A 24,575-nucleotide genomic window follows, 5' to 3' on the forward strand; every position below is an offset into this window, starting at 1 on the left:
TCGCCATTTTGTGCCACCATGTTTCTACAGAAGCCCTTTTTTTACTGAGTTGTCTCCGCCGATTTCCGGTGGCGGCTACCGTAGTTTCTCTATGCGTTTCAAAAGCGAGGGGTGAGCAGTGGACTGAGCCGTTGGTTGCAATTCACAACCTCACCTTTAGATGCCGCTAAAATGTACACACTGCACCCTTAAGAGCAAACATTTGCATAAAAAGGGTGTTCCTGATGAGATTTTATGTTAATCTGTAATACCGCCAATTACCCAATTTATAAATAAACGAAGCAATTTTTTTACTAATTTTAAATACACTCTGTGTATGTTTTGAAAATCATTCTTAATCTGATCTCTAACAAAATTCCTTCACAAAAATGCAATTATTTCAGGTTTTTGCTCAAATATTTTTGGAAGAAAAAATTTCTGGAATGCATTTTGTGAAACTTTTGTAAAAAAAAGGCTGGCGGGGAATGTGTTAAAGTCCATATAAATTGTGTTTTCACTACTTTCGCCAACTGCACTGCCGCAAGGGCTGCAACTCAAGGTAAACTAAGCTTTTAGACAATAAAAGCAAGCATTTAATTGAAAGGCACCAGAATACAAGAAAAATGAATGTACCCCAGTAAATGTTTTGCACCCACCCAGATTTCTTTTGCTTTCGACGCCCATGATTTAAACACAATGCAGTCATATCTGCATTCATAGGTCAACATCACACAACCCTCCCACCACCACTATCATTGCATCCTAAATGTGCTGGGTTATTTTTAACTCAGCATCCAGGCAAAAAGGGGAAAACCCAATAAAACCAATGCTGTGTTGTTTCAATCCAAAATGCTGGGTTGTTTAAAACCATTGTTTGGGTTCAAATATAAACATTTTGTGGGTTAATTTAACACAAAAGGCTAAGTTTGTCCCTTTTTGACATAACGCTGGGATGAAAATACCCCAGCATTTTTTAGAGTGTATTCCCCATCCTTTCTCTGAAGTCTGTCAAAGACATTCATTTTGGATGCAGATGTTTCTTTTAACTGTTCTAATTAAGACATTTTTCCAATGTGTTATTCTTTGCAACTTCCTTATTTTATAAGATTTTTAAAAAATCTTTTGTGGCAGAAAAAAAGCCCACTACTTTTTGCATCAGGTTTTGCCATTTTTCTACTGCTAACCTTTTAAAATATTGCACAGAAAGCTGAGATAAATATCAGATATCCAGATACGAAAAGCCACTTGATGTAGTCTAAACGTGCTATGCCCTGATTGGCTGATGATCAGATTTGCTTGATTGAATCACAGCAATTGAAAAAGCACAGCAAAAACTCCTAGATCTGATAGCAGCTCACACAGTACACATTTCACAGTAACAGGGGAAATAAAATCACAGCGGCACAGCATATAAGGTGAAAGCGTTACCCATAATTCTTCCAGCAGATCTTTACAGACACTTTTTGTCTTGTTTCAGTTATACGGCATTTCTGCCAGGTGGTGAATCCGAAGGTCACACAGATAATACACTTCATGACAGCTGCGTTTTTCACTTAAGTGATTTTAAATGAAGGTTGCTGATGACTCTACATCTTCCAATAGCTAACAAAGACATCCACATATCAGACACTCATACGATGCAGACATTTAGCATCAGATCAGATGCTCTAAGACAGCGATTTCATTTTTTCATGGGCATAATCCAAGAATGAAATGTGAACGAATGTGTGCTTGGCTGATTAATGCGACATAGAGAATCAAACGGTTCAGCTGTCTGTTATAATGAATCAAGAACATACTGTTAAGCTTCGATTCACATATTATTCCTTAGAGAATCAAACTAAACATTACTGATAAAGCACTTATCCACCGGATCTTTGAGTGCAAAACATAACCTTGAAGGAAGAGCACGAATGTATTTTTAATTAGACATGATTTGACGGCATTGCTCACCGGTAATGTCAAGATCGCACCTAGCAGCACAGATTAACTTCAGCTACATATCACGTAATGGCCAAATACTAATGATAATCAGCCAAGTGCTTTGACAGTTGTGAACTCAAGCTGAACCTGAGAATGGTGCAATACTAAAGCAGCGTCATTATCTGTTACTGTAAGATTGCTATGCCAAGACCGTGTCTGTCATAGACAGCAGTTTCCCTATTGGACTAAATGAAGCGGTTGCTTATTATACCCAAATAGATCATTATATTCACCGTTGGAATCTATATGGGCCTTTTGCTTTGCTTCACTAATTTGAAAGAAGGCATACTTTAAAAAAACACTTTAGTTCTTGCACTCATTCTTCAGCGGGCTATATGGTTTTGCTTCGTAATGAGTGGCATTACATGGTAATGGGTTGAAAAACAGAAGAATTCTGGGAAATAGACAGTGCAATCAAGAAACGATAATGTGTTTTTGCATCCGAGGAACGCTGATTCGGTGTATCAAAAAGTCTTTTGCAGGAAGCATCTCTCTAATAGGCCTCAGTGAAAGAAATATTTAAACATCTCTTTTACACTGGGTGTGTTGCTCAAATGGATATACCGAGATAATTTTCCTCTAAATGTAATGTCTTTGTGATGAGCTCAAGGCAAACGTCTTTAGCATTCTGAAGGGGTGAATTCAGGGGTGAGTAGTGCATCTTATTCACAGATCAACCGCAATCCAGTTTAACCAGATGTTATCTGCGCTGGTATAGTCTGTGTTTAAAGCAACACTATGTAGTTTCCATGTAAAAATGACTTACAGCTCCCCCATGTGGTTGAAAAGCGCAACAGTGCCTGGTATCAGACACTCTTCTGCAGGCAGGAGGAGCGGCGGGGCTGTGTGCTCTACCCTCCACCGCCACTTTCAGAGTGTGCTTGTAGCAGCTAGGAGGCTGCTCAGGTTGCAGCAACAGTACAATTTGTCCAGTTAAAAGTTGTTCTATCACTGAAATAAATTTATAGACATTATTTAAATTATTTAAAGGTAAAAAAACTACATAGTGTTGCTTTAAACAATGTCATTATTTTAGCTGAGTGCCTCCTAATGTAGATTAGGCTTATAACAGGTCACGCTTTATTTATAACAGTCTGCGCTATTTACCTGTGGCAGACGGTAGATTTTAATTTAAATTAATGTTTTTGTACAGTTTCTATGGATCATGGCAGCAGTAATTCATCAAATGATGGAAAATGGCATTATAACCAGGCATATATCCAGATGCAATGTGCATTTTTAAAGAGCCAATTCAGACGTCATGAAGCGAAGCTATAAAGGCTTAACAAAGTTTGCCAGATGCAAACTGCATTCTTCACAATTTAGCACTTAGTCTGCAGGACGGGGAATTGCGGCATGCAAATCGAGTTCGGCACAAATTTTTTGGCAGTTTTCGACTTTGCCTGATTTGCATAATTTCTTCTGTGAATCCGCTACTAGGGAACTTTCACATCATGTGGAAATTAGCCATGCTGTAAGTGGATGCAGTTCATTCTTGGTACATTCCCCCCCTGCCGTTAGCGGGTTCCCTTATTTTATTTTGTTAACATTTATACTGTAGCACTATACTACTTCTTCCATTATTTCTTTATGCCATTCCAGCATCTATGGCTATATTCATGACGAGAACCAGTTAATCCATACACAAGTTGGGGGAGGGGCAATTTGGCATCTCCAACTTGCATGTTTTTGACCTGTGGGAGGAAACCGGAGTACCCGGAGTAAACCCACGCTGACACAGGGAGAACATGCAAACTCCACTCTGCCCTAGCCAGGGCTTGAACCAGGGACCTTCTTGCTGTGAGGCAACAGTGCTACCCACTAAGCGTAGCACTATACATTACATTGCTTAATTATAAAGATTTTATATTATGCCAAATATGGCTTTTGGTCTTGACCGAGTCCAGGTGTCTGGACTTCACACAGGATAATTAAGATTGACAGGAAAGGTGTCCAATGGCTGGGATCTGAGTAGACAGACAGCGGAGAAGAGAGAGAGAGAACAAAAAAAACCCCACAGAAAACTAACAAACAACAGAGCACATAAAAATTATGTAAGGAATAATTGACGACGGGCTGTTGAATTAAAATAATGCACACCTGAGGTGGTGATGCGGCCACGATGCAAAGCGAAGTGGGCGCGTTACACCTCGGGTGTGCATTATTTTTCTAATAATTCAATGGCGTGGAGCTTTTAGATCAACAAATAATAACCCAAAATAATTGTCTTGATACTGTCATGCTTACGACTGTCTTGACTCGGACTCTAATCTTTTTGGACTCGGTCTTGCCTTGGACTTGAACATCTTTTGACTCTGTCTTGACTTGGTCTCGACTAGTCCTGGTCTTGGACTTGTCTTGGACTCGACAAACGTGGTCTTGACTACAGCCCTGGTAGCCGCCACATGCCAAACATGTCGTCTGAGACAATGTAGGAATGAAACACGCTTTGTAGAACAGTTTGTCCGATTAGGGCTACTGTAGAAACATGATGCCGACTTCCATGTAAGGAGACCTGCACGGCTCATTTTAAGATTATAAAAAGTATTCAGTTCATCATGTAAGGTCTTTATACACCACTGATATTATGGTTATGTATTATATTGCATTTCTGCCAAGAAATACTTCTAAAAGTTACACAATGGACCTTTAAATATTAAAGAATAACTTGACCAAGATAATGAGTCTTGAAGGTCTCAGACAGAATCTAAATCTCTTTCTATGCTTTTGCTTTTGTCCTTGATGCCCATGAAGATTTGCCATATCACCAAGATTTATTACTGCAGGTCTAGAAAGATAGTTACCTTGCAAAAACATACAGTAGTTTGTTCTTTAAAACTAAAAAGAATTGATCACGAGTAATCATTTGTTCATCACCCAAATAATTGTGCAAATGTTTACGTCTCTGATGTATTCGGGAAAATAGAAATTCAGAGTGCTATTTTTCATATATTTAGAAATTGTAAACAATATGACCATAATTCTATAACAGGTGCACATGTGGGCAGTGATGTAAGCCGAAGAATTCAAACATCTGTGAATCTTTCCTTTAGCAGCTTTAGCGGTTTAGCAAACTTAATTTTCTCCTTTCCCTTCAAATGTTCTTCCCTTATTTAGTTTCAGCATGATACAGGTCATATTCTCGATTGCACTTTAAATGTTCTCATCACCGTTTAGATTGAAACGAATGTCCAGCCGTTTTCCCCCAACCGCAGAGTCCAGACGCCTGCTGTAATTCCAGACCTCAGGCCTATGTGAAATTTAAAAACACCTGCAGCAATAAAAATTGCAATGTTTAATGTTATTTCAAATTTAAATAAAATATATATTAACAAAAATATTAAATTTTCTTTAATACATCCAAAAAAAATCTTAAATCTCATGTGTCTGTAGGATCATACGTGGCCGACTTTGATGGAAGAAGCTCTTTGCTTTACCGATTCAACCAGAAGTCAATGAGCACGGTCAAAGATGTTATATCTCTGCGATTTAAGAGTCGACAGGCTGAGGGTGTTTTACTGCATGGAGAAGGCCAGCGAGGGGATTATATCACTCTGGAGCTACATCGTGGCAGACTGGCCTTGCATTTAAACCTGGGTGAGTTACAGGACTGCTGGACGCAAGAAATTTCAAATATTTAACTGGAGTTACATCAGAGCGGTAATTACTCTATTATCAGCTTTAGTTTTACAATGTAGTAATTTTAAAGCATTTAAATTACTCTCTGTGTATAAATTAATTAGATTTATCCATGAGAAACCTCTTGGTTTATTTGATAGATGACAGCAGGGTGAGGTCCAGCAGTGCTCGTATGGTTGTCACTCTTGGAAGTCTTCTGGATGATCTTCACTGGCACTCTGTTCTGATCGAACGCTTTAACAAGCAGGTCAACTTCACTTTGGACAGACACACGCAGCATTTCAGGACCAGGGGTGATGGAGATTCTCTTGATGTTGACTATGAGGTGCATTTATGACTCTCTTTGCTTTTCTTATTTTGGAAATGGGATTGAAATACTGTAGGATTGGATTCATCTGATAGTGTTTGGTAAAAGGTATTATTATAAAATAATAAAAGTCCATCAAACACAATGATGTCATTTTGATATAAACTACTTCCCTCTGTAAATACTCTATGTAATGCGAACTTGCTTCAACAAGCAAATGACAAAATTGTTTTGATGGAATATACATTAAATTACAAGTTCGGTACTTAACACTTAAAGCCCTGTTTTCAGATTGTTTATGATGAAATAGAACGGTTTTGACTGAAATTTGGACATATGATGCTGGCCCAAGATTTTTCGGGTGTTTGTTCTATCACCTCCCAACTTTACAATGGGTGTATAGGTGCACAGGAACAATTCAGCGAGTGGTCAGGGGTGTTCACTGATATGCTCAAACAAAAGTCGCTGCAAAAGATGCTTTCCAACAGGTTTTATCGTAGTTTTTGTCCAACTCCATTGACTTGTATTAGATGTGCTGTGAGGTACGGTATTACTCCGCACCTTGTTTGTATTCTTGCAATTGGCAAAGGTGGATTATCGCCACCAACTTGGCTGGAGTGTCTATTATTCAAGCTCTCAACGGAAAAATGTACAGGTGTAAGGTGTTTGGAAAAATAGGTCCACAAGTTTACAACGAATGGTAAAACACCTGTTGGAAAGTATCTTTTGCAGCATTTTTTGTGTGAGCATATCAGTGAACATCCCTGACCACTCGATGAGTTTCACGTCTTTTTAAACAAAAGTTTAATGCATTTTGGGAAGGATTGTTCCAGTGCGCCTGTGCAGCCATTGTGGAGGTGGGAGGTGATAGAACAATCACCCAAAAATTCTCGGGCCAGCATCATATGTCCAAATTTCAGTCAAAACCGTTCTGTTTCATCATAAACTGAAAACAGGGCTTTAAGTGTAAAATACCGAACTTGTCCTTTAAACATACTAATGTTATTAGAGTATCTTTAGAGAGTAATAGTTAATAGAGTTTTTTCCTTATGGTTGGATTCCTGTGAGCCACCGAAAAATGCCCTGGGTTACAAAATGAAAAGAAAAGATTTTATTGATCTTTGAGAGGAAAATTCAATATTCATAAATCTGCTGTGATAGAGGATCTGCTTCTCCACATATCATTGTTTTCAGCCCTCCCATTGTTGTTCCAGAGTCAGACATATAATAGGAGGCAATAGCTATCAGTAGAGCAGTGATGAGGTGAACCTGAAGTTAATAGCACTATAAAGACAGAAGTGCACCTTCCCTATGAGAAATGGCAGTGCTCTATGTATGTACAAGGTGCCCTCAAGATCCATGAAAGGACGTGACATAGCTTGGCTGCCATCAAGACAATGACTGCCTGGTCCTGTACAGTACCTCAGGACCTGCCCTCCACCACACAACACACAACCCGACCTTCAGTTTTTCCAGAACCAAGGACACGGCTTTCTGTTTTAGTCTTCTCTCAGCGGCACTTTAATGCCCCTTTAATTATACTTGTTTTAAATTAAAAGTACCTCAAATCCTGCTGTTTTGTACAGTACCCTACCACACAATTATGTGGTAAAAATGGAAACTACTTTCATTAATAAATAAATGAAGAGCTCTGATGCAAAACCCTCCAAGTGCTTCAAACATGTTTTCTTGAAAGCATCTTTATTAGGCTCTTTTGAATTCTGCTAACTAACTGGTATTTCTAAATAACCTGAGGCAGAGATTAAGCAAATTTTAAGTGAACAAATTTGATGAACGTATTATATGTGCAGAGAGCATTTGGTTAATATCATTATTTCATTTTTAACGATGGTGGTGTTTAGAGGATTTTGCATCCAAGCTCATCAAATGTTGCCAGACTACAGGGATGAACTACAGTAGGTGATCCTGTTGGTTTATTAAACAAAGTGCACTAGAAAGATTTGTGATAAATTGAAAAATAAGTTTTCCAGAATGTGGATTTATAGGGGCGGTTTCCCGGAGAAGGATTAGTTTAGGCCAGGACTTAGGCCATAGGATTTCTTAGTTAAATTAGGATATTGAAGTCATTTTTGAATTTATAATAAACACTACTGGTGTGCATCTTGAGACACAGCACTCGCACTAATATATTTTAAGAGTCAGAGGAAGTTGTTTTCAATCAAGACAACACTAACATTTAGATTAGTCTGGGACTAGGCTTAAGCCCTGTCTGGGAAACCGCCCCATAATGTTTGTCTAAAAGTAATAATTGTATTCCAAAAAATATTCCCATTTTAAACATTCAACATAGTTTGGAAATACCCTGCAGCTGAACTGGAAAATCAATTTTGGACTCTATCCATGAAGTTCAGATAGGCAGATAGTTCATAAGTGAGATGAAGCTTAATCGAATGCATCTCAGACAACAAAAAAATAATCCTAAACACTTGTTGAATTTCACATTTTGAAAAGACTAGTCAGGTTCTGATCTCATATGTTGAAAATCTCTATAATATTCAACACAATATTACATGTACAATGTAAAATTATGGTTTCTGTAAGTAAAAAATACAAGTAACCATAAATTGCATAAGCCAGAAAAATATGGTATATATTACTGTTAAATAGAAATGTGAAAATAATCCTGTAGAAAGTAAGGTTCATAATGATGTATATGTATTTGTATTCGTTTTTATTTGTTTTAACGTTCTTTCTCTATTTAAAGCTAAGCTTTGGTGGAATCCCACTGCCTGGTAAACCTGGAACCTTTATTCGGCGCAACTTTCATGGTTGCATGGAGAACCTCTACTACAATGGAGTGAATATCATAGACCTAGCAAAGCGAAGAAAGCCTCAGATATACAGTGTGGTGAGTAGCTAAAAAAATGAAATGTTGGATTTACTTATAAAAAATTGCGTCAAGTGATATAAACTTGACAAACCTTCTTTGAGTAATATCTTCAATAATACACTGCAACATCAGCAGCCAGTAACATGCCAGTCTGTATTGATTAATATGTTAATTTTACACAACTTTGTTATTTTGGCTGAACAAAGTTAATGCTGACAAGACACACTTTTTTGTTAAATTAAAGCGACATTCCACTTTTTTGAAAATAGGCTCACTTTCCAGCTCCCCTAGTTAAACATTTGATTCTTACCATTTTGGAATCCATTCAGCTAATCTCCGGGTCTGGCGCTAACGCCTTTAGCATAGCTTAGCACAATCCTTTGAATCTGATTAGACCATTATCATTGCGCAAAAAATAACCAAAGAGTTTCGATATGTTTCCTATTTAAAACTTCTGTAGTTACATTGTGTAGTGATATTACGCACTGCCCGAAAATAGTCCCCTGCTATTGAAAGTAACCAAGGGGACTATTTTCGGGCAGTGCATAATATCACTACACCTGCTGCAGCCATGTTACATCAGCAAAGTCATGCATTATTACGCCAGTTTGAGAGTACAGTTCCTAGCCATATCTGCCCAGAAAATCGCAACCTCCAATTCTCCGTCGGTCCAAGCACACAATGCAACCACAGAAGAGTCAAGCTTCAAATAGGAAAAACATCGAAACTCTTTGGTTATTTTTAGCGTGATGCTAATGGTCTAATCAGATTCAATGGATTGTGCTAAGCTATGCTAAAAGTGGTAGCGCCAGACGCGGAGATCAGCCGAATGGATTCCAAAACACCAAGAATCAAATGTTCAACTCCAGGGGAGCCGGAAAATGAGCATATTATTAAAAAAAGTGGAATGTCCCTTTAACTTAATTAAATTAGGTTCACATAGTTACATGGATATCTGGAGCAAAAAATGTACGGTATGTGGAAAATAATGTGTTTTGAACCATAAACCATGCAAACACATTGTTTTATACCAAATACACAATACCAAATACACAAAATAACTTTCTTTTTAGCAACGAAATAGGTTATCTTTAAGCAATGTGTCCCATACCTTGCCCTTGGAACCAACAAGTTGAGCTCTATCTAGTCATACTGTTTGCAGTTTTTGTTTTTCAACAAAAACAGCATTTCGATTGTCAGTCATAACAAGTTCCCAAATGAGGCTTTTGTTTAAATCCTGTAAAAACTTTAATACAAGAAATAAAAAGCCGTTTTAACCACATTCCTGTATATGGTAATCAAAATGCAAATTTTCTGAATCAAATCGGAGAAGGGGGCGGTTGGTATGGTGCCAACCTAAGTAAGTAAACAAACATATTCGCATAACACGGCTCAAGGCTGTGGAGTCAGGCCTCATTTCAGCGATCTGGTGTCTATACAGCCCTGGGCACAGGGATCAATGAGGTGTTCACCTCACACTGCAGTAACCTTTTCACGCCTACGTGAGCTTCTGTCCTGCGGATGTGCTCTCTGAGCCTGTGTTGCTCTCTGTGGAGCTGCGCTGGTGACATTTATCCAGACCGCCTGCTGCCTTTGTGGGTTTAGCCTGTCTGCTTCTCTTCGGCTTGTTTCCTGTTGCTTATCCTTGTCTTTCCTTGTGGTCCCAGCTTTCTCACTACTGCTTAAGGGTTTCACTGCCGCGTAACGGCAAACATGATTTTAAACCTTTGGCCACAGCGGTGTGTTTTGACATTGGTATTAATACAGTATGACAAGTACAACATGAAAAAGGTCCTAAATAGGAGAAAATCTGCAACTGTGTGCTTGAGTAAAGGGGAATGTCACATTTTAAAAAGGTAAGTCAGATTGTAACCTTAACTCACTGAATTGTTGTGGCATGACCTAAAACCAGATATGTAAGACAAAAAATAAAGAATCTTGTTGGTTTTGCTACATAAAATAGGCCAAGGTTGATTTAGTGTCTTTTTTGGTTTAACTCATTGATAGTATTAAAGGAGACAGGTTCAAGGATTCACCACATTTGTCTGGGAGATCAGCTACAGTACGCACTTAAAAAATGTAAAGATTGAAGCACTGAGGTTTCTTAGATCATTCAGTGGTACTCATTTGGAGAACCTCTAAGTAATGTTTCAAAAAAGTCTATTTTAGCATCAGTTCTTAATCTCATGTATAATTTAAAGCTTTTTTATACAGTATACTACAGTACAGTATATATATTCTATTTCTCTTTCGCAATACATATTGATTGCTTTCTTTCTCCAATAGCTCCTTTTCACTTAAACTTTAATATCTTTTCATTTTTACAGTGCACGTACTGTACAAGTAGGTCCAGATTGCGTTGCTACCGGTCATGTAAACTGATGCTTGGCTTTTTCGCTCTCCTCTCACAGGGCAACGTGACCTTTTCCTGCTCAGAGCCGCAGCTGGTGGCAGCCACATTTCAGAGCTCCAGCAGCAGCTTTCTGTCGTTGCCAGCCCCTGCACCGGTCCTGGAAGGCCCTTCAGTCCGCCTGCAGTTTCGCACTTGGAACCCCGATGGCCTGCTGCTCACCACCCCACTCATCTCCAGTCAGGAGCCTTCGTACCTGATCTTGCAGATCAGCAGTGGACGCCTCCACCTCACACACCAGACGGCAAATCTGAAGATGTCTGAAGTGTCAGCCGGTGAGGAGATCAATTTCTGCTCTTTGAGCTTGATTTTATATGCAAACTCACTAGCTTTCTTCTAACTTTGAAATTACTCTGGTTTTAGCATCGCAGGTACAGCATTGTGCAAAAGTCTTAGACCACCACCAGATTTCTTGTTTAAGCAAAGATTTAATGACCATATATATTTATTTTGTGTCTCTCTTTATTAAAATACAAAGAGAAAATATAGGAAATATGTACACAATGTTTTTAAACTTTTATTTAGTGTGACCTTACTAGGCACTAAGCTACTCGTACAATTTGAAAAAGAAATGGTTTCATTTAGGTTTAAAAGAGCCTGCAGGTTCCTGCTGGGACATTCCACTTTTTTCGAAAATATGCTAATTTTTCAGCTCCCCTACAGTTAAACATTTGATTTTTACCATTTTGGAATCCATTCAGCCGATCTCCGGTTCTGGTGGTGCCACTTTTGGCATAGCTTGGCATGGTTCATTGAATCTGATTAGACCATTAGCATCGCGTTCAAAAATGAGCATAGAGTTTAGATATTTTTTCTTTTTTAAAACTTGACTCTTCTGTAGTTACATCGTGTACTAAGACTGACAGAAAATGTAAAGTTGTGATTTTCTAGGCCGATATGGCTAGGACTATACTCTCATTCTGGCGTAATAATAAAGGACTTTGCCGCCGTAACATGGTGGCATCAGGCACAATGATATTACGCAGCGCCTGAAATTTGTCCCCTTGGTAACTTTTAATAGCAGGGGACTATTATCGGGCACTGTGTAATATCATTAATAAAATATTGGAACTCTTTGGTCATTTATGAGGGCGATGCTAATGGTCATTGGTCAATAATCAGATTCAATGGATTATGCTAAGCTATGCTAAAAGTGGTACCGCCAGAGAGCTCATACTAAAGTCTTGATACTTTAGCTTATAATGTTATTTTGTTTTTTACTGCATACACATTTTCTTTATTTTCTGGTTGTAACATAATAACTGGTAAGTTATTATATATGGCACAGTACTGTAATTAGTAGACAATATAAAGATAAACGCTGTGCTGTTCATAAACCAAGCCTCTAATTTATGTAATTGATATGATGTTTATTCTTTCAAACATTTAATCTTTTGTGTCTAGTGATTTAACATGCGGCAGCATATTGTATAAGCTTTAAAGCTTTTGCAAGTGACACAGAAATGATCAAATGGTAGAATTTTCACTTTTATCCAGGCATGACATACCGTAGCCAACAAAATTAATGCTTTGAAGGAGTTTAATTGGAAATGCTGCTCACTTTTAGCAATTATGCACATAGTGATTACGAGTATAAATGTCTCTCTTTTTCAATTAAGTCAGCCAGGCAATTCAGAGGAATCCTATTAGTTATAAAGCACAGGATGGTACACTATTTCACTGGTGCTCTTAACCAACGAGATGCATGGAAAAACTGTTAGAAGTCAATATAGGTTAGCATTCTTGAAAAGATTAAGGGAGACTTATATGCTGGCCTAAACAAGATTAGTGTTTCAGATAGACAGCTGCATATTCCAGTCTAACCTGATGCTCAACAGCGATTGACTTACTGCAGCAGAAAGTAGAGTAATCTCCATCTGCTCTGCAAGGCCATTCTCTGTTAGAAATGCTCCTAAACCTTTTTTTTTCATTTTTGGTCTATCATTGATTGAAATGGAGGCTGTTATAATTACTGATAAAGAAGAGATGGAGCAGTCGAGTTCAGAAGACAAACAGATGGCAGCACAGGGGAGACTGTAGACACACAGCAGCCGCACACAGCTTGGGCGCCCTTCATTTGTAATGGCCGGAATTAATTAAATCAAACCTCAAAGAGAATTCATATTTGGGGATGGGGGCGTTTTTCCCAGTAGATGTGTTTTGATGGCACTTTGTATAATGATTAGAGTTTTGTTTACTATGGTGTTTTTTTTGCATGAGAGTTGATGGATTCACATCATGTGGTTCATTTGATCATAATTGCTGATTATGTGGTATGTTGCACTAAAAGGTTTAAATACATTTGATTGACAGGCCAAAGGGTGAATGATGGTTTGTGGCATTCGGTGAGTCTCAACACTAGAGGTCTACAGATCATTATGACTCTGGACAATGAGCCTGCATCCACCATCCAGCTGAAGAAATACCTGGAGCCAAAAGACAAACACTATTTTGGAGGTAAAATATGCGTGTGTGTGAACATCTCCAGGGAGGATAATTTGTAGTTATATCTGCAGGCACAATTAGCAGCTGGGTTGAAAATAACCCAGCATTTTTTAGCACCTTAGCACCTTTGGTTGACATACACATTTAAAAATATGGTAACACTTTACAATAAAGGTTGTATTTGTTTATATTCAATTACCTAATAGTATATTTTTATAGCATTTATTTATATTTGTTCATGTTAGTTAATTGTGCATTAACTTTTAAAGTAAATGTTGAATTTTTATAGCATTTATTGATAATTATTAATGTTAGTTAATAACAATACAATTGGTAGTTGTTTATTTATATTACAGTGCATTAACTCACTTAAAAAAATGGCGTTTTCTAAAATTAGATAATGTAGAAGTATTGTTCATTGTTAGTTTTGTTAACTAATGTAGTTAACTAATGATACATTTTACCTTAATGTAAAATGTTACCAAACTATAACAGTCTTGAAAAGCTAATAGTAACCTTAATACCATGAAAATGTGACTTTTTCCATGTTGAAGTGCTATAATTGGGTCGCCAGTGCTTTTATCAACCTAGAAAATGTGAAAAAAATAAACCCAGTAACTTAGTTTTGGTAAACCATTCTCTGCAAGCATGTGAAAAGATAGGTCATTGAAATTTGGCTCCCCTGATGATGTCAGAAGGGGATAATACGGGCTTAATCTGCACAATCCAACCACGGCACTGCCATTTAGTGCAGATATCAACTAATTTGCATGTTAAAGGACACACCCAAAAACCACACGCCTACAAGTGACAATTTTAACATGCTATAATAAATGATCTATATGATATTTTGAGCTAAAACTTCACATACGTACTCTGGGGACACCAAAGATTTATTTGACATCTTAAAAAAATCTTATGAAATGTCCCCTTTAAATATGCAGTTACATATAATACTAATAGTATAAATCAGATTTAACAAATTCCACAATGGCCCTATTTTTAAAACCTACATACACTACATTTTCAAAATAAAGATGCTTGTAACCTTTCAGAGAAAGGGAAAATGTAAACGAAATATCTAGTAGATCAATTGCTTTTTAATAAAATCCATGTCTATAATCAAATGTATTTCAATCTGTTCATAGGATGTCCTACATCTCAGAACGACTCCAGCTGCTTTAATCCTACAATGGCCTTTCAGGGTTGCACCCGGCTCATCTTTGTTAACAACCAACCAGTGGATCTCATGTCAGTCCAGCGAGGCCATCTAGGGAGCTACAGTCAAATACAGTTTGACTTATGTGGCATTCGTGACAGGTGCAGTCTTTTATTCACTGATTTTAAACGAGTCAGACATCAGCATGAGATAGATTTATGCTATTGTTTCATATTTTCTGTTCTGCAGAAATATTCACCAGATTTTCCAGCATTCACAGACACATTCGCATGTCAGAGCTTTTCTTTGTCATTAAGGGCTCGGGGTGTAAGCCAGACTATCGGCAGAGTCCTAATTAGAACTGGAGGAAGTTCATTTGTACTATCATTTAGGTTAGGGGCCCACTAACAAGCTCAGTGCTGTGTCCTGTACTTCTTCTCATTACTGCATACTGGAATCAGAAGCCTCATCGACCTAGAATTACATGACCCCTGCGGTCCCTCAGGTCTACAGGGGCTCTGCATGCAGTAGAGGAAATTTCTTGTCTCCTCTTGTCTCCTTATTAACTTTTTTGAGTAAACAACATAAATGGCAAGAATGCTTGCTGGGTGCTGATCTATTTTAAAGATCTGTATTGCAGACCAAGTGTGTTTATAGCAATTAGTATATACCTACAAAACAAATAAGTATAGGTACGCTGTAAAAAATGCAAGTAAAAACAGCTTGGTTTTGCAGGTCAATTTAACCTACTATTTTAAATTTTGACTTGTGATAAGTTGACATAACTTATAAAAACAAGTTATTTTATTTTTCCTTAACCTTAAGTTAAAGTAACATAAAAAAACATGTTGATTTTACCTTTTTTTTTTTTGAAGGAAAACACCACTTTTTTCAATATTTTGCTGTTATTACCTCAACTTAGATTAATTAATACATACCTATTTTTTTCAATGCGTGCACTCTTAATCTTTGTACAGTGCTTCTTGAATGTGTTAGCATTTAGCCTAGCCCCATTCATTCCTATGGCTTCAAACAAAAGTTTTATTTTGTGCCACCATACTAACTCATGTAACTACTCATGTGACAGTCTTTAAATAGGAAAAACCTGGAATTGTTTGGTGTTTTCTAAATTCATCCCTGTTTGGATCCTAAGGAATGAATGGGGCTAGGCTAAATGCTAACGGCACACTGACCAAAGATTACTGCACGCATTGAAAAAAATAGGTGTGTATTAATTTGTCTAAGTTAAGGAAAGAACATAGTAAATATTGAAAAACTGTGGTGTTTTCCTTTAAATAATTGGTGCTTATTCTAAACGCAGCCCAGTCTCACTAAATTTCGTTATATAGTCACATATTTTTTTATTCTTTTTTTGTGATATTATCACGAATTTCTGCGTTTTTTCGTGATCGTATAACGAATTCCTGCTTTTGTGTGATTATCACGTAACTGTTTTGTCCTATTTTCTTACCATTGTCGCTTCAGTTTAGGGTTAGATTTACATAAAATGACATCCCTACCCAAACCCAACTCTAACCCTAACGCCAGGCGATATATAAAAAAAAATCAGAAAAAATAGTATAAACCAATATATAAAGTGACATTCTAATTCAAGCACCAAATTTAACCCTTATCCGAAACGACAATGGTTTAAAAATAGGAAAAAGCAGTTGAGTAACCAATACGTGATAATCACACAAAAAACAGAAATTCGTTATTCGATCACGAAAAAACGCGGAAATTTGTGATAATATCACAAAAACAGAATAAAAAAATTTGACTATATCATGAAACTTTGTGAGACTGGGTAGTCTAAACGTCAGTGAAAGTGATGTGTGGGCTTTTCATTATAAAAATACTTCCTCTTATCCTGTTGTAAAATGCAAAACAAGTCATTCAAATGTTTCTAAAATGAGCGAACGCTGTGGCTCTTTGTGTCTACTGGAGGTCTAGAGGTGAGACTATATTGTTGTCTAACTAATGGCAAATCTTGAAAGAGTTCAAAGAAACGTATGTGTAAAGGTAAATGAAAAGAATTTAGTGTCGTGCCAGTTTGCATGGCTCACTTTAGTATCTACAGTATATTTGCTGCAGGTATATATTTTATATATGAAGTATTTATTTTTTAACCACCCAAATCAATGCACTTCATCCAGACCACCATGCTTCATTCATTCTCCCGATATGTTTTTATTTGGCAGGAACACATCCCACTGGCTTGTCTGTGCAGGGGCATTTTATTAATAGTGAACTTGTATGAACATGACAAGACCCCTCTATTGGTTTCAATCCTAAATCATTCATGAGCAGCTGTCATATTATGAGGACCTCCGCTGTGAGCTGTGTGACAGGTTTTGAGAGGCTGCCAGAGGGCAGACCGCTGCGGCTGCTAGATGGCGTCTTTCTTCCGTCTTTGCCCCTCTGACTGGGTCTCTGATAATCAAGCGCCAAAAAACCTGATCCCTGCTATGCTTTGGCCTCTTTTGGGTTTTGGATGTTGTCAGGAGTGCTTCTCCTTGGAGACAAATTCATTATTTTGTCTTGCACATACATTTTCATTCTTAGTGAAGTCTCAGTGTAAGACCTATTTAGTTTGTGGTGATGATGCGTTGGCAGCTGTTTCAGATGTGCTTTTTGCAAATGAGCAACGTGAGCTAAGTTCACCCATTAAGTTGCAGCTCTCTGTAGAAACTATAGAACTATAGAAATTGCTTTATTTTGGTAAAAACATTTAACATTGCTCTATTAACAAGATCCTGATCTAACGGCACTTGTTAAAATCACAGATGGACATCGGCTGTCCATCACCCAGTGAATGGTACCACTGCGTGTTCTGTTACTTTCCACATCACAAATCTTACAACAAATCTTCAGGTCATCGACTTTCACTTACGCTTCCCCCTTCACCAGCAGCCTCTATCGGTGCAACTTCACAGGGCGGTTTATTGCTGCAGAGCAGTTCTGCACATCGGTTGGCATAATTTTATGGTCCAGCAAAGCCCTATTCCAAGCATGGCTAGAAATAGCACAGAGGTAATGAAATCATCACCTGAAACAGTATCCAGCCTGCAGTCGACTCTCCCTGTAGTGGTTAATGGCTGTTTGAATGGCTGTACTGTACATAGAGGCCTCGTAAAGCGGCTCTTCAGGGACCAGACATGCAAACTGAGCTCAGTGAAATAATATATGCAGGCCTAAAGTGCTTGTAATTGTGAACATGAAGCAGACGAAATTAAAGGGCTATTAATCAGCCCGTCTCTGGAAACCTCAGGCAAATCTGTGTATTAGTTTATCGACAGGCGTTTTATGAATGTAAGATTCTTCGACCCTGAAGAAATCAAGGGAATGTTCAGCCCAGATACTGTATATTAAGTAAAACAGAAAAGATTAGGAATTGACCCTAAATCAAATCTTAAGTTAATTCCCATTTTACAGTTTATAATAACATTCATTTAATCCATGAGTTAAGGCAGCGTTTTGCAAAATGCATGATCACACTCGGTTTGTTATTGCACCAGTGTTGAACAGGTATTGCACATGTCCTGATACAGTTTCTTCATATATCTCTTTCTCTGTCAGGTGTCTCTATAATTTATGTGAGCATGGTGGCCGATGTTCTCAGACGTGGTCTTCGTTCTACTGCGACTGCACTGGTACAGGATACAGTGGAGCTACTTGCCATAACTGTAGGTCTGCGCAATGGATTCCTACATTTCAAATACACAAAGTGAATATATATGTACAGTACTGTGCAAAGGTTTAGGCCACCATCATTAGCTTTGTTGTTTTAGCAAAGGTTTAATGTCCATTTATATTTACATTTATAGGCATCAGTCAGTATTTAGTGTGACCTCTCTTGGCACGAAACACATCTTGAGCTTTTTTGAGGAGACTGAAGTCCTGAAATCATTCCATTAGAATTAGAAATTAATTTCATTTAGGTTTAAGATATCCTGCAGCTGCCTGCTATTGCTCAAGTGGAAGGGGAGTTTACCCTAAATACTTCACACTTTAGCTTATACTTTTATACTGTTTTAATACTACATACACATTTCCTGTATTTTCTGGTTGTATTCTAATAAAGAGACTGAGAAATAATTATATATGATCACTATACTGTACAATTGCAAAAACAACACATCTAATGGTAGCATGGTGGCCTAAGATTTTTACACAGTGCTGTATCTATATATATAAAACACACACAAAGTTCTAGGTAGCACCCAGTAATCCCAGTCATTTCAATGAAAATTTTATCAACTTTCTGAACTAAATTAAGATACTCAGATCTTAAAATATCACATCTCAGTTTAACAGCAAGTACCTGGTATTTTACTCCCGACATTCCCTTACGACAATACAGTTTACATGTACCCTAAGCATTGTAATCTGAATAAAATGTTCGTTTACATGTACATTCTATATAATCTGAACCAAACGTCTGCGTATGCGCACAGCCAGGGTTAAATTTGTTATTAAATTTGCATCAAAACCAGCCCAATGGATATCCCAAAGACTATTCAGAGCCCAAATACCAATAATTAATTAACGAAATCCCTCAATCGTTAACCCGCAGAAAAAAAATCAACTTGCGGAAACAGTTTAAAGGTTGCCCAAATCTGAACTCAGCAAAAAAGCAGAGGACTTGGCAAGGCATCGCACAACAACTCTCATCAAATTCACGCTTTATCTATGGATAAATGTACAAAGTCAAAGTTGAATTGGAGAAAGTTCTTTTTAAGAAGTTTTCAGTTGAGTTGGAGAAAGTTCTTTTTAAGAAGTTTTCAGGTATTGACGGTTTTATCGGATGCACGCGCACTAACCCAGTACACGTCTGGATCCAAAACTTTACTTCCGGTTTCGTTTTTTTAATGGTCTGACTAGTTGCTAAACTGATCTCTTGAACAATGCCTCGTCGAAAATATTTTGGTTTTCTAGGTAATCTATGTCTTGTTTTTTGCTTGTTATATAAATAAACTACGTTTAAAGAACTTTGTTGTTATTTATTCTTAGCGGAGTTTACCGGAAGTTACGTGCAGACCACGACAGCCGCTTGTTTATGTTGTTACTGCTGAAATCATCTATAAGCAATATATTACATACAGTACATATATTGCTTTATGTAATGTTATGAAAGTACAGTACACAGTACACACGAACACTGCAGAATGTACAGCGCGTGACCACATTACCTTAATAATGCGTGTTGCCATTGCCTTGCTATTGTATGTTTCTGTGACGAGAATCATGTCATATGTTAAATAGAGTTGTAGTAAATATAAGACGTGAACTTAAACACAATTGTTCTGTGCGTGTGAACAGATCGGACTACACCACCCCTTTCAATATGATTGATGTTGCATCATGGTCGACCTCAAACGTATTGATTAAGGTGTTTACATGAAGGCTTTTCATAACGATTGAGCCATCAATACAATTACGAAAGGATTATTTGGTTGCATGTAAATGTACCTATTGACTAACATGGCATAATGTGACGTATATCAAAACAATCCTTTACAATACTGTATGTGGGCAGATTTGATCCTTGGAGATTCTTTCTCTAGCAGAGCTTTGCCTTTCTCTGTTTGTTTTCCTACAGGGATCGTCTTTAAAGTTTGTTTTGAAGAACAGACATGTAGAAAGCGCTGACCTTTCAAACAATGGCCTTGTTTTTGCTCATGAAGTGTTTCATAAACAAGTCCTTTGGTGAACTTTCAAATGTAATATATTTTCTGTCTCTCTAGCCGTGTATGAAGCTTCGTGTGAACGCTATAGACTTGCCGGAAGCTCGTCGGGTTATTTCTCCATTGATCCTGATGGAAGTGGCCCTCTGGATCCTGTTCAAGTGTACTGTAACATCACAGGTAAGTTGAATGAATACTTTTGATGTTTTCTATTAACAAATGGTAGTAAGAGCTGGTGCTTACTGTATACTTTAAAGGGGTCTATCCTAGTCCCAGACTAAAATGCATGTTTGAGGTGTCTTAATTTAAAAGCATCTTGCACTGACACATCTTAACAGACGTCAGTGCTGTTGTTTTGTCTCAAAATGCACACCAGTAATAAATATTTCTAATACATTTACATATAGCCTATATAGTAAAGCTACTTTTAATGGTTAGGGGGTTCGTACACCAAGGCATTTCTTCCTGTGTCCTGCTTATGTCAAAAATGTCAGCAGCTGGCAGTTGAAACGCTCAGCTCACTTTTCGCTCAGCCATCCAATCACAAATACCACAACAACCAACATTGTACAACGACTGAAGTATCATAGCAACCAAAGCGCTTAGCTGAAGAAATGCTGGCAAGCGCCCACAGTTGGCGTCCACCTGCCGTTTTCGGCTGCCATTAAATGCTTTGGTGTACACGCCCCTTTAGATTCAGAGTTTGGCTGAACGCCTAGAATATCTAGTATTAACACGTGCTGTGTCGCCTGCCTATGCTTCTGTCTGAAGAAATCAAATGATTATATTATGTTGAGCATTTCTGCGCATACCTGCAGCTCTTTTGTAACATGCATATTTTTAAACTCCTATGCTCTTATTGTTAACTACTGTATACAGATATACTATTAGATTTTTTTTAACATTGTTGCCTGGAATGTTGGAATAATGCATAGCATTAACACTTTCAGAGAACAAAGTGTGGACTGTGGTCCATCACAACAGCTCAGATGGAGTCAGGGTACGAGGTTCGACGCTACAGAAGCCGTATGTGGCGTGGTTCAATTACAGCGCCTCATCTGATCAGCTGAAAGCTTTAGTGTCTCTGTCAGAACATTGTGAGCAGAGAATCGCCTACCACTGCAGGAGATCCCGGCTCTTTAATCCTTGGGGTGAGTCTTGAATGTTTGGAAGAACTGGGAACTCTGTTAACTAAATCTGTCGTATTTGTTTGGTTTTGGTATCTGCCGATGCAGAATACACATCAATGCCAAATGTGCCAGATTGATTTTGTCAGGTACTTTAGTTAATAACCAAAATGCTTCTTCTTTCTCTTTATTTGTACTGAATGATAAGTTATGATTTAGCATAAATTAGACATGTCAGTTTTGGAGAGATCCTATAATAGAGAGATTTGGGTCTGTCAAAGCTTTATTAGAATAAATGAAGACAGAGCAGTTTTATGATGCACTAAATGGAAAGTTGAACTGGATAATAATGCAGCGCAAAAAGATTGAGCCTTATTAGCATGTCCATGTGAGAAGGATCATTATGTGTCTTCAGGAAGGAAGACAGAGATTTGGCTTTTGAAAAACACTCTGTTTTTTCCGTTTTGGCAGCTTGTGGAGGGAGTCAAGATTAGGTTCCTTGGTTTATGAAAAATTGATGCAGCTCAATTTCCCTGAGGCTGCATATCATGTCAGTCCAGACTATAAACAATGTTTTTATTTTTCACCCATTGTGACATACATTCAAAATGCTTTCTTATCTCTTCAGGGCCAATGGCCCTGTAAGAGCGTAATTAGTTTCATAGCTTTTTATAGCAATATTTATTAAGTCAGTAAAACATTGCCTTGTTCACTGGCTAACATATGCAAAAGATAAGCACTGGTTTGTCTACAAGTAGAAATTTTTTTACTTTTATTAAAGGACAAGTTCAGTATTTTACACTTAAAGCCCTGTTTCAGATTGTTTATGGTGAAATAGAACGGTTTTGACTGAAATTTGGACATATGATGCTGGCCCGAGAATTTTCGGTTGTTTGTTGTATCACCCTCCACCTCTACAATGGCTGCATAGGTCCGCTGGAACATTCCTTCCTGAAATGCATTAAACTTTCGTTTACAAAGACGTGAAACTCACTGAATGGTCAGGGTTGTTCACTGATATTCTCTCACAAAAATCGCTGCAAAAGATGCTTTCCAACAGGTGTTTTAGCATTCATTGTAAACTTGTGGACCTATTTTTCCAAACGCCTCACACCCGTACATTCTTCCGTTGAGAGCTTGAATAATAGACACTCCATCCCAGTTGGTGGCGACAATCCGCCGTTCCCGGCGCAAAGTAATACCGTACCTCACAGCACATATAATAAAAGTCAATGGAGTTGGACAAAATCTAAGATAAAACCTGTTGAAAAGCATCTTTTGCAGCGATTTTTGTGTGAGCATATCAGTAAACACCCCTGACCACTCGGTGAGTTTCACGTCTTTGTAAACGAAAGTTTAATGCATTTCAGGAAGGATTGTTCAAGTGGACCTATGCAGCCATTGTAGAGGTGGGGGTGATACAACAAACACCCGAAAATTCTCGGGCCAGCATCATATGTCCAAATTTCAGTCAAAACCGTTCTATTTCACCATAAACAATCTGAAAACAGGGCTTTAAAGGAATAGTCTACTCATTTTCAATATTAAAATATGTTATTACCTTAACTAAGAATTGTTGATACATCCCTCTATCATCTGTGTGCGTGCACGTAAGCGCTGGAGCGCGCTGCGACGCTTCGATAGCATTTAGCTTAGCCCCATTCATTCAATGCTACCATTTAGAGATAAAGTTAGAAGTGACCAAACACATCAACGTTTTTCCTATTTAAGACGAGTAGTTATACGAGCAAGTTTGGTGGTACAAAATAAAACGTAGCGCTTTTCTAAGTGGATTTAAAAGAGGAACTATATTTTATGGCGTAATAGCACTTTTGGGAGCACTTCGACTCGGCGCAGTAACACCCTCCCTCTCCCATTATGAGAGGGAGAAGGGGAGCGGACTTTTCAGGCGAGTCCAAGTACTCCCAAAAGTGCTATTACACCATTAAATATAGTTCCTCTTTTAAATCCGCTTAGAAAAGCGCTACGTTTTATTTTGTACCACCAAACTTGCTCGTATAACTACTCGTCTTAAATAGGAAAAACGTTGATGTGTTTGGTCACTTCTAACTTTATCTCTAAATGGTACCATTGAATGAATTGGGCTAAGCTAAATGCTATCGAAGCGTCGCAGCGCACTCCAGAGCTTACGTGCACGCACACAGATGATAGAGGGATGTATCAACAATTCTTAGTTAAGGTAATAACATATTTTAATATTGAAAATGAGTAGACTATTCCTTTAAGTGTAAAATACCGAACTTGTCCTTTAAGTTAGACATGTTTCCCACTAGAGCCAAGACAATATTATGCATTATTTTTGTGATATCAAGTTGCCATGTTTTTAGTATTACTATACTTTAAACAAACCTAGAGATTTAACACTTGAAAATGTTTTTGCTTTTGAATGATTGTAGTAGTGAAGTGAATAAATGTGGGCTTGTGCTTCGAAAGAAAATCAAATTTTAATGCACATTTTCCTATTTGACATAGGTTTTCACCTTTTATAGTGTGTCTTTAAATGTGGAGAATGGCAGTGAATTGTCATTGCCTATGACAAAATGAAATTCACAAACAGGAAACAGGTCTTAATAAACAAAAATAAAAGTAAGACCATGTGACCCTGCCTGTAAAATCCATATATTAATTATGATATTAGGAGCATCAAAGTTTAATTTCAATCTTTGATTTCACATTGATTTCAATCTTTGACATGGCCTTACTCAGTCAATATTAAACAAGTATATATTTTAACATAATGTTTTTTTAGTTTGTAAGATATATAATGTTATGTAAAATAATCCCAAAAAGTGACTTTAGCTAGGACAGATTAGGTTACAGATACTGAAATATATAGTAAAAATAATGTCAGCTGTAGTTTTTATTCAAGACTTTTTTCAGTGTTTTGTCTGCCAGGTACTGATTAAAGAATCTCCATATTTTAGTCAAGGTTTCTATTTCCAGTCTGGCTTTTATCCCAGGCTAAAG

At 37.6% G+C, this 24,575-nt stretch overlaps 1 protein-coding gene across 1 annotated transcript in view; it reads left to right on the forward strand.

The window, feature by feature from the left end:
- Positions 1–24,575, forward strand: part of cntnap5a (contactin associated protein family member 5a) — an 87,258-nt gene that overhangs the window by 43,413 nt on the left and 19,270 nt on the right. The window contains exons 5-13 of the mRNA XM_055215087.2: positions 5,356–5,559; positions 5,742–5,926; positions 8,634–8,777; positions 11,171–11,444; positions 13,483–13,626; positions 14,763–14,934; positions 18,353–18,459; positions 20,521–20,640; positions 21,411–21,611. Coding sequence (XP_055071062.2) covers positions 5,356–5,559; positions 5,742–5,926; positions 8,634–8,777; positions 11,171–11,444; positions 13,483–13,626; positions 14,763–14,934; positions 18,353–18,459; positions 20,521–20,640; positions 21,411–21,611 — 1,551 coding nt within the window. The remainder of the gene's footprint in view (positions 1–5,355; positions 5,560–5,741; positions 5,927–8,633; positions 8,778–11,170; positions 11,445–13,482; positions 13,627–14,762; positions 14,935–18,352; positions 18,460–20,520; positions 20,641–21,410; positions 21,612–24,575) is intronic.

The sequence above is a fragment of the Misgurnus anguillicaudatus genome, chromosome 17, assembly GCF_027580225.2.
Source record: "Misgurnus anguillicaudatus chromosome 17, ASM2758022v2, whole genome shotgun sequence".
Taxonomy (NCBI): Eukaryota; Metazoa; Chordata; class Actinopteri; order Cypriniformes; family Cobitidae; genus Misgurnus; species Misgurnus anguillicaudatus.